The sequence below is a fragment of the Suillus subalutaceus genome (genome assembly GCF_016647625.1).
Source record: "Suillus subalutaceus strain FC151 chromosome Unknown DFJ58scaffold_203, whole genome shotgun sequence".
In the NCBI taxonomy this organism is placed as follows: domain Eukaryota; kingdom Fungi; phylum Basidiomycota; class Agaricomycetes; order Boletales; family Suillaceae; genus Suillus; species Suillus subalutaceus.
The window spans coordinates 72,107-83,578 of record NW_024540452.1 but is presented as its reverse complement, the minus strand read 5'-3'; the positions used below and the strand labels follow the sequence as shown (position 1 = coordinate 83,578).

The window sequence follows — 11,472 nt, the reverse complement described above, 5'->3', positions numbered from 1 at the left end:
CTATCCGGTTACAGATCCGATGATCTGGATCTCAGATCCGATCCAGATCCGATGAACATATCCGTCGTCCGGTCCACAGATCCGCTTTGATTCTTATTTCATTTCCTGTTCATATAACTCTAACTATCGTTCATCTCCTTTCGGTATTCCTGTACACCGGTATACCGGTTATCCTTTACTTCCGCTTGCTTACTGATCCGCTATGCTTACTGATCCGCTACACTTACGAATCCGCTTTTACTTGTACTTCATTCCCGGTTCATGATTCGTGATCCATCCAACTTACCAATACACTCCACTTAGACTTGCTTATTGATCATTCCGTTAGCTATCCGTAGTATATAACCTTTGTATATGCGCTGTAGTAGATCAGTTCGAATATCATCTTAGATTGCACTCATTCCGTCTGGACTCTGAGTCCCTCCTTTATCCATCCCGGACCTGAGTACGCTACTCTTGTCTTCCTCCTGAGACCTTAGATATGATTCATATAAGTCTACATATCCGCCTCTGTCTTCGGGACAGCTCCTCACCCGTTAGTTTCTAGTCCGGATCTGATCCTGGATTGGCCGTTACTCTATACGTTCTGATATCCGGAAGTCTTAACGGATCATTGCAATACTTATCCGTTTCACTAGACGCGATACTTTAGCTCTCTGAAATAAGGGCAAGACTCGGGAAAGGGGCACAGCGCACGAGCTGAGGCCGAAGCCCTTCGGATCCGATACTACTTGAGTACCGGTCTTAACAGTATATTCGAACTCATACCTTTCCCGAGTTACTTAACATCTATCATGCCTCCTACCAAGACACAAACAACTCTGCACTGCGGTCGGACTAACCTCCCTCCGTCGTGATCCGACACCTATAGTCAACACCTTCACCAGTTTCTCTCAGCGCCGTGTTAGCGCCCACGGAACCGCTCAAACCATATCCGAACTCCTTAATCGTCGACACCCGGAAACCCCAACACGCACTCCTGCCGTAGGACCTCCGGACGATGATGATCCCGATGATGGTGATGATGATTTCCCTGGTAATCCACCCGATGATAACGGTGGTGATCCGGATGATGATCCGGATGTTGAGGATGATGAAAATGACGGTCTAAACCCACAAGACCGCGTTATGCTTCGACTCTCAGAAGCCATCGATAACCTTGCTCGCAATAATCGTCGCGCGCCTGCATCCGAAGATTCTAGAGTCAAGGTCCGAGAACCGGATACCTTCGACGGATCCGAACCACGGAAGCTCCGTGCGTTCTTTGTCCAGTGTGAGCTTAACTTCCAGAGCAAGCCTAAGGCTTTCCGTACCGGAAGGGCTAAAGTCAACTTCGCCCAATCCTACCTTAAGGGTATGGCCCTTGAATGGTTTGAACCGGATCTCCTGTCCGATGATTTGGACGACCATCCGGATTGGATGGATGACTATTCCGTGTTCATGCTTGAACTCCAAGCCAACTTCGGGCCTCATGACCCATCCGGTTGATGCAGAAATGCAGCTCGAACAGCTCCACATGCGCGATGGACAGCGCATCAACAAGTACGTTGTGGAATTCCAGCGTCTTGCTTCACAGGTTCGTGGCTGGGGCGACGGAGCCTTACGACGCCAATTCTACAACGGACTCCCGGCCCGTATCAAGGATGAAATCAGTCGCATGGGTAAACCCTCTACTCTTTCCGAATACAAAGTCCTCGCTCAGACTATCGACGCCCGATACTGGGAACGGAAGGGAGAGATCTCTCGAGAAGCTAAACCCACTTCATCCACTACCCCTAAGCAATCCACTTCTGACCGGACGAACTCCAATACGTCCGGATCCGGAAATCACAAATCCGGAAACTCCCATGATCAGAAGTCTACAAAGCCATCCGCGTCCTCGAACTCGTCCGCTCCTAAGGTTCCAGATCTTACTTCCAAGCTGGGTAAGGACGGAAAGTTAACGTCCGAAGAGCGGCAGAGAAGGATGGACAAGAAACTCTGCTTATTCTGTGGTGGGACCCGGTCATACTGCTCGGAATGCACCAAGTCTACTTCGCGTGCTGCCAAAGGCCGCGCTGCAGTAGTCGCTCCGGAAGTCAAACCGGATGTCTCTACTGAGACAAAAAATAGTCCGCGACTCTCCTAGCTCCGTGCAGGAAGAGGGTCGCGTTGACTCTGCCTGCACAAAGGAGTTAAGACTCAACGCTGTCGCGCTCTCGGATCCGACTTCCCTCTGTCCATATGTTTCACTTCCGTTACTTCCATCCGTATCCGAATTTCCAGCTCTTGTAGATTGTGGTTCTTCTCATTGTTTCATAGATACTGCGTTCATCCGAAAACACAAAATCCCTACATATCCGATACCTACGATTCCGCTCCGCTTGTTTGATGGTACTTGTAATAATACTATTTCCGAAGCTATAGATTTGTCCGTCCGCTTTCCGTCCGGTGTAGTCACCTCTGATACGTTCTACGTTACCCCTTTGGATTCATCTTGTTTTATCGTTCTTGGATATAGCTGGCTCACCCGACACAATCCGTTGATTGACTGGGTTTTGGGCAGCATCGAATTCCGGACGACATCTCATGGAATGCCATCGACCCCTCCGACGTCACTTCCGTCCTCGGATATCCCTCCTCCGACGGAAACCATACCTCCTCCGACTACATCCGTACCCTCCGCTGATAACACTGTTCCTAATATATCCCTAATCAATGCAGTTGCCTTTTGCCGGGCCTGCAAGTTAGAAGGATCGGTCCAGTTCAGTATATACCTTCGACCATTCGGTGTCGATCTCCGATCCGCTTCTCTATCGTCCGATCCTCCGGATCTATCCCAAATTCCTTCGGACTATCACGAGTTTGCGGATGTCTTCGACAAGGGAAAGGCTGGTCAGCTTCCTCCACATCGTCCTTATGATCTGAACATAGATCTGGAAGAAGGAACTAGTCCTCCCCTCGGAACTATCTATTCTCTATCCCCGGTCGAGCTTGCAGCCCTCTGGAAGTTTCTTGATGAAAATATTGCCTCTGGACTCCTCCGCTCCTCATCCTCTCCTCACGGAGCTCCGGTCCTATTTGTCAAGAAAAAGGACGGATCCCTCCGCCTTTGTGTGGATTTCCGTGGACTCAACCAGATCACTAAGAAAGACCGATATCCATTACCCCTCATTGCCGACCTATTAGACTCTCCGAGCCGTGCTAAAGTTTATACCAAAATCGACCTCCGATCCGCTTATCATCTTGTCCGGATAGCGGAAGGGGACGAATGGAAGACTGCCTTCCGAACGCGCTATGGCTCCTATGAATGGTTGGTGATGCCGGAAGGTCTCACTAACGCTCCAGCAGCATTCCAGCGCTTTGTCAATAGCGTGTTTGCTGATATGCTGGATGTATGTGTTATCGTATATCTGGACGACATCCTCATCTATTCCCATGACCTTGCGTCCCACAAGCAACACGTCCGAGAAGTACTCCGTCGACTCTGTAAACATCGTCTCTATGCCAAACCCGAAAAATGCGAATTCCATTCCACCTCCGTTGAATATCTCGGATATCTCCTATCTCCGGACGGCTTAACTATGTCGTCCGATAAGATCCAAGCTATTACTGACTGGCCGGAACCTCGGAAAGTCAAGGATATCCAATCCTTCCTCGGATTCGCAAATTTCTATAGACGGTTTATATTCAACTACTCGGATATCGTGGTTCCGTTAACACGGCTTACACGCAAGGATGCTCCGTGGAACTTTTCCGATGAATGTCGGAAATCCTTCGAAGAACTCAAGAAAGCCTTCACTACGGCTCCGGTGCTTACGCACTGGATGCCGGATGTTCCTATAGTTGTGGAAACCGATGCCTCTGACTACGCTATAGCTGGAATACTATCCATAGTATGTCCGGACTCAGAGCTTCGTCCGGTAGCGTTCTACTCTCGAACGCTAACCGCTCCGGAACTTAACTATGACACCCACGATAAGGAACTTCTAGCTATATACGAAGCTTTCCGGACCTGGCGACATTATCTAGAAGGCTCGGCCGAGCCTGTAGATGTTGTCACGGACCACAAGAACCTTGAGTACTTCGCCACTACCAAACTCCTCTCTCGCCGTCAGGCCCGCTGGTCGGAATTCCTCCATCAGTTCAATCTTGTCATCCGCTTCCGTCCCGGAAAACTTGGAGTTAAACCGGATTCCCTTACTAGACGCTGGGACGTCTATCCCAAAGAGGGGGATAAGGACTACGCTCGAGTTAACCCTCATAACTTCCGTCCGGTATTCACGTCCGAACAGTTAGCTTCGTCCCTACGAGCCTCAACCTTAGCAACTCCGGTTCTTAGAGCAGCTGTTCTAATGGATATTGATGACCTTCGGAAAGACATCCTGACCGCACTTCCTAATGACCCTATTGCAACCAACCATCTTCCGGTACCTTCAGATCCGAGATGGACAGTGGACGATAGGGGTTTCCTCCGTTGCGACAACCGTATATATGTCCCAGAATCCGATAACCTTCGACTTCGCGTCCTCCGTAATACTCATGATCACCCCTTATCCGGACATTTTGGTCAAAACCGAACCCTAGACCTCATCCGACGCGAGTATACATGGCCGGGTATACGCACCTATGTTAAGGACTACGTCCGGTCCTGCACTACCTGCGCCCGAGCCAAGGTTCCGAGACATAAACCCTATGGATTGCTCAAGCAACTACCCATACCGGAAAAGCCTTGGAATTCCATATCCATGGATTTCATAGAGCAACTTCCGGACTCATCAGGCTTTACAGCCATCCTCGTTATCATAGATCGTTTATCCAAACAAGCAATATTTGTTCCGACTCACGATACCATTACCTCTCCGGATCTCGCTCGTCTATTCCTACTTCACGTGTTTTCCAAGCACGGAGTTCCGTCCCATGTCACCTCGGATCGCGGTACAGAGTTTGTATCCCACTTCTTCCGATCCTTAGGAAAAGCATTGGATATGGTCCTCCACTTCACATCCGGATATCATCCAGAAGGGGATGGACAAACCGAGCGTGCCAACCAAACCCTGGAACAATACCTTCGGATATATTGCAATTATCAACAGGACAACTGGTCGGAACTACTTCCCTTAGCAGAATTTGCCTACAATAACGCTCCAAGTGCTACTACCGGAGTATCGCCTTTCTTTGCTAATAAGGGTTATCATCCGAACATATCCGTCCATCCGGAACGCGATCTATCCTCCATCCGCGCTCGCGACTATGCTATAGACCTCGACGACCTTCACCAATTCCTTAGAGAAGAAATGGCTCACGCCCAAGAAAGATATCAAGGACCTGCGGACGCCAAACGGAAACCTGCTCCGGATATCAATATCAGAGACCAAGTCTTTGTCAAGGCTAAGTACTTCCGGTCCACGCGTCCGTCTAAGAAACTCTCGGAAAAGAATCTAGGTCCGTTTGAAGTCATATCCCGTCCGGGTACCCATTCCTTTACCATCCGACTTCCCGAATCCATGAAATCCGTCCACCCCGTCTTCCATGTCTCACAGCTAGAACCATCCGTTCCGAACACAATTCCCAATCGGATCCAGCCTCCTCCACCTCCGGTCGAAGTCGACGGAGAACCAGAATATGAGATATCCGAAATCCTAGACTCTAAGCTGGACCGTCGTAGAAGACAATGCCAACTCTTATACCTCGTCCGATGGTCCGGATACGAAGGAACAGACGAAGAGACTTCATGGCTACTAGCCACGGAACTCGGAAACGTGTCCGATCTAGTCTCGGATTTCCACACTGCATATCCAGACAAACCCGGTCCTATTGCTATACAATGAATATACAAAGCGGATATACAAGTACATTAGTAGCAGAGAAGGCAGATCCGAAAATCCTCAGCCATCCATCTCCATGTCCCCACCCGATCCGGATCCGGATCCGGATTCATCAACGTCCTTGTCAGTGGCCTCAGAACGAGCCGCCTCTGTAATCCGGATTCCATTCCGGATCCCCTCAAGAAGGATGGTCTGGAACTCCCTCTGCTGCTCCAAGAACGCCTCCAAGTTAGTATTCATCCGCTCTATAGCAGTCCTACTCCCTTCCGCCGCTCCGATGCTCTGCTGGAGCAATCCGTTGGTCCGAGCCAGTTCCGCTACAATGCTATTAGCGGCCGCGACCCAGGCCTGATCATCATACTCCACTTCCACCTCATCCGCTACTACCGTCTTCATATCCGGATCCGGAGTCGGACTCTGCTGGCGCTTCTTACCCTTGCCTCTTGGAGATGGGTTCTCAGCAGCGCGCTGCCTCTTCTTAGACTTGGAATCCGTAACGGTTCCAGGTCGTCCGGGACAAGGAGCCTTGTCCTTCCGGCACGCGTTACAAGCCTTGATCTATCCGAATGTTAAGAGTCACGGATCCGAAGATTCAAGGATGACTTACCAAGGAATTGCTATCCGCATCGGACCACAGACAGGCCCGACCCTTCTTAGCGCAGCGGGTACAAGCCCCATCCTTATCCGCTGAGATGGCGCGAGACTACGGATCCGATAAGGGACGGATCCGATAGAACAAGTCATAACTCACCATTTCCGCTACTATAGCCCTGCGCCTAGCCTCCTCCGCTTCCCTTCGGGCCTCAGCCCGTTCAATCTTCTTAATCCCTGCCAAGCGCTTCCGTTCCGCCTCTTCCGCTTGTTGCTTCAGCTTTTCAGCCTCTTCCTCCTTCTGAACCTCGGCCTCAGCAGCAGCCAGCGCGGCCTGGATATCCGCCAGAGTCTGCTTAGCGGTCTTCTTAGAGCCGGATCCGTTATCAGTCATGGTTGAGATAAGCTAGTGGTAGTGAAAAAGTAGGGAAAGGAAGGAACACCCTGCGACGCTTTGGCATCCGTATATCTGTCAGAATCCGAACTCAGCAACTTCTCCCATCAGCTTCTCCATTGTCTCGCACTCATACCATCCGTTCCGGATCACTGATTCTTGTGCCTCTAGGGATCGGCCCTAAGGGGGGGATACTGTCATATACCATATATCCGGTTACAGATCCGATGATCTGGATCTCAGATCCGATCCAGATCCGATGAACATATCCGTCGTCCGGTCCACAGATCCGCTTTGATTCTTATTTCATTTCCTGTTCATATAACTCTAACTATCGTTCATCTCCTTTCGGTATTCCTGTACACCGGTATACCGGTTATCCTTTACTTCCGCTATGCTTACTGATCCGCTATGCTTACTGATCTGCTACACTTACGAATCCGCTTTTACTTGTACTTCATTCCCGGTTCATGATTCGTGATCCATCCAACTTACCAATACACTCCACTTAGACTTTGCTTATTGATCATTCCGTTAGCTATCCGTAGTATATAAACCTTTGTATATGCGCTGTAGTAGATCAGTTCGAATATCATCTTAGATTGCACTCATTCCGTCTGGACTCTGAGTCCCTCCGTTATCCATCCGGACTTGAGTACGCTACTCTTGTCTACTCTGAGACTTAGGATAGATTCCTATAAGTCTACATATCCGCCTCTGTCTTCGGACAGTCCTCACCCGTTAGTTTCTAGTCCGGATCTGATCCGGATTGGCCGTTACTCTATACGTTCGATATCCGGAAGTCTTAACGGATCCATTGCAATACTTATCCGTTTCACTAGACGCGATACTTTAGCTCTCTGAAATAAGGGGCAAGACTCGGGAAAGGGGCACAGCGCACGAGCTGAGGCCGAAGCCCTTCGGATCCGATACTACTTGAGTACGGTCTTAACACTGTCACTGGCTGCATAGGCCAAGGCATAGGCAGCATAGATCTCAGTGGGTTACCTTCTCTTTTCAGTTCTAACATACTTATCGTCAAGTTTCCCATTTACAAGCCTTGCCCGCTCGCGTACATTCTGTCACGATTACATAACTGTATCCATACAACACTCCCCACAATGTCCCATTGCCAGCTTCTCGCTTTCCCTCGACGATACATCACCAGCGAATCCCATCATGAAACTTGAAGATGCGAGTGAGACAGGTCAAATGTACGTGAAATCATAACATGCAACAGAGTCTCAGTTCATCGACGAACTCATTATCGAAGGCCATGGCCGAGTCTCTGGATGCACGCAGACATTCCGAGACAGCTCACATCAAGAATGTCACTTAGTAAGTCGAGGAGATCCCGTGTTCTAAAGTGCAATGCGGCGAGCTGATCCTTGAGAAAGACTATGGCAAGCATAAAGGCGCCTGCGTGTACCGCTCGACGCAGTGCGACGGGTATGACTATTACATCAAGTATTGCGATCTCAGAGTATATGTATCCATGACGATTCATCCTCCGTCTTCTGAACCGAGTGTTGGAAGACTCACATCCCATAGTGTCCTTCCAAGCCTGTCACCTGCAGTTTCTACTTTGAACAATCCAAAAGTCACGATCGCAGTCCCAAGCACATGCTGTGTATTATCTAAACTACGAAATTCCATACACGCGCCTTAACAATGGCTGTTCTTTATTTCGTCTAACTATTTCCCGCCCATATGTCGACATCAAGAGATTTCTTTACCAGCAGCACTGAACGCCATCGTTGATGAACTGCACACCAAAATTGGTGTCATGCGCTCCTTCGGGCAGGTAGAATTCCAGGAGCCATCAAAGCATATCGATACATGATGGATAGGGCTGACGAGGCTACAAAAGCACGCTGTCTTGATTGGTCCACTTGCAAGTCTTCGTGATGTCAACTGGGTATAATTCTCAACTCTATTTCACCTAGCTTTCAAGCAAGATTGCAGCATGCTCTATGCTGCTGCCGGAGTGACTGACCTCGCTGCGAGCGGAGATATTGCCCTCACTGCGGGTAATTACGACAGGGCTATCGAGCTTTACTCTGCGGTGATTGACCTCGATTTTGCAACCGACACCATCTTTGCGAACCGCAGTGAGGCGAGATCGAAGAAAATGCTATGGTATGATGCACTCCTCGATGCGGAAAAGGTGCGATGACAGTTACCGTTTCGTATTCGACGCTCATTTTGATGATATGCAGGTCATCGAACTCAGCTCCTCATCTTATTTTGGATATCAATCGAAGCATGTGGCGCTTCATGGCGCGCATCGATATGATGAAGCCATCAAGTTGTTTAAAATCATGCTCTACAAGTTAGAAAATGCTCCTGACACGCAAACACAGTACGCCCCAAATAGTACATCCTTCAACATTGTTAGCTCTTTGTCCAAGCTTGCGCCAACAATACGTCAATCCATCCGAAGTACTCTAGTCGGAGTCATTCAAGAGATCATGAAGGCTCAACTCGGCGATGCCCTGCATTGTCTGCTTAATACCTTTACTGCAATCATTTATGTACGATATCTTACCCCCTTCTCCCACGTCGATGGGAGGAGGGCTTTGTTGAATGCAAAAAAGTTAACTTCCCATCACCAATAAGATGTATGAGATTGATGTGCTTGCGTCCGTCATGCAGATTTCGCAATCGCAATCACATTCTGTATAGCTACATACAACGACAGGGATTAAATGTGCCATTCTCATCATTTCCTGGTGGTAGTAATAAGTACCACCATCTTTGCCTTTGATGTTAATGACTTGTCAAAAGCTTTGTCAAGCTCGAATTACTTTCGCAAGAGTGTCATGCCGACACATGACAACGTGTAGTACGACTTGGATGGATCCTAGGCTGTTGTCACAATTGGTGCAGGTATGGCATATGTGTAGTATTTAGCATGTAGGTGATCCTATATGCATCTCTAACGCTGGAATATGAGATGTCGCCTAATTGCGCGACAGACTTGACTCTGTGAGGTCGATGACACCTTTGCCTGTGAGCACGTCTTTGCACATGTGGATGTATTTGACGTGCGCGAGGATGCATGCTTATATGCTCGCCTGTGACTGGGTGGGTGATATCTATGAATTTGTAGAGCTGTTGGGAGGTGGCATGATTAGTGAGCGAGCCAACTCGGCATGAAATGAAATTACCTTGCACTCCATGCTAAAAGCGCTTTCCTTGACATGGGAGGCTTTTATTTGCACCTGAACACCTGGTTGGTAGCGCATATATCGTGTCATAAAGGTGCATGCATATGCATTTTTCCTTTGTCAAACCGCTAATAGTCCACTCGTCGAAGTCATCTATGGCAGTTGCATTTGCATTCTCAACGAATAGCTCGCTGATGATGTTCACGGTGAATCCTTGGCTGTTCTTCAAGTTCACAATTTTTGTCTTTGAGGCGGCCCAAAGCGCTGTGGTTGCATGAGAATGTGATGATAGGTGGGTAGTTCGTGACCTATGGGAAGAGGTTATTGAACCGATAAAGAGACATGCATTTGTGTATTTCTTACTATGTTAAACCAACTGGTGGATGCAAGCCAACTAATCGTGCAGAGCGCGTTAGATGATGGAGGTGCGCCTTACATGAACGGTCTCAGGTCCTCTATGTCCTCTTCATCAATTGTGAACACGAATGTGATGGGGCATGGTACTATGCCTGAAATCAAAAGCTTGTAGATATCGCCTTGGATATCACTGTCGATCGCGATCACGCTTGCGGCTGAACAACAAGTCAAGGAGTACGTACGCCTTGTTTGTTTCTGCTGTATTATAGACTTCCCACCCTGCAGATTCGCCTGCGACCCAGTCTTTCCAGCAGGAGTGGTGCCGATTATCTGACTATATGTCCAGGATCTCGATTCTCTGATGTAGGTGGAGTAGGCCGTGGAATCGAATGGAAGGATGGACATGGTGAACTAGCTAGATGAAGAGAGCGAGGCTGGCCCTGAATTTATAGTTCCATGGTTGCATATTACATAGATATAGGTTTCGGGCCTCAGGCATGTCCTGGGCGTCTGATAGGGCTGCTCAATTCTTCCGAAGATTTGAGCAATCTTATTAGATGTGTGCATACTCGCCAGATTCTCAGATCTCAAGCCGCATCAGCCTGGAGCAGCTAGCGCTATTACAAGTATTAGCTGAATGTATCTATATCAGCTCACATTCCCACTATTCAAACAAAAGTTACCTGGGCCGCTAGCAATATATAGTTTCTCCTTCACCATTGAAACAAATTTTGATGATCAACAGAATGGAGTGCGTGTTATTTGTCGGTGTTGACGAATGCCAGGCATCTGCCAAACATTAAGCAATGTCATTTGGTGACAGCTCACATTGCCATAATGGTTGAACGAGCTTCTAATCTTTCACGATGCAATGGGAATGAACAAACATGTATTTCAAGCATGGCCTTCATGACACAAGATATGTTTCGGTGGATGAACAGCTTGCAATATCTTTATACCTGTAACTGGCTTACCCCAGTGCCATCTTGAGGAACGGTTTCAGCGCAGTCCCAGTACTCTCACAAGTGCTCCAGAGTCCACCATATCTATTATTCACAAGTTTAGAAACTAATGTCTACTATCAGGGCCATCCATTGCATTCTCGACCTGCTTAAAAAACAAAGCGGACTCAGTTGTTGAGCGGGGCCTCAAT

General features: G+C 48.5%; 2 protein-coding genes across 2 annotated transcripts; one reads left to right on the top strand and one right to left on the bottom strand.

Moving 5' to 3' along the window:
• Positions 1 to 7,830: 7,830 nt before the first annotated feature.
• On the top strand, positions 7,831 to 8,116 carry DFJ58DRAFT_819426 (uncharacterized protein; the record flags this gene model as incomplete). The annotated part of the gene is given in 3 exon segments (XM_041391910.1): positions 7,831 to 7,986; positions 8,003 to 8,010; positions 8,041 to 8,116. Coding segments are annotated over 3 exon segments (240 nt in total), but the record flags the coding sequence as incomplete, so codon positions are not given.
• Positions 8,117 to 10,394: 2,278 nt separating this feature from the next.
• DFJ58DRAFT_735200 (uncharacterized protein) lies at positions 10,395 to 10,724 on the bottom strand (the record flags this gene model as incomplete). The annotated part of the gene is made up of 2 exons (XM_041386595.1): positions 10,395 to 10,534; positions 10,598 to 10,724. 2 exons carry the CDS (start codon positions 10,722 to 10,724, stop codon positions 10,395 to 10,397), a joined length of 267 nt encoding a protein of 88 aa, XP_041236835.1.
• Between the last annotated feature and the right edge of the window lie 748 nt (positions 10,725 to 11,472).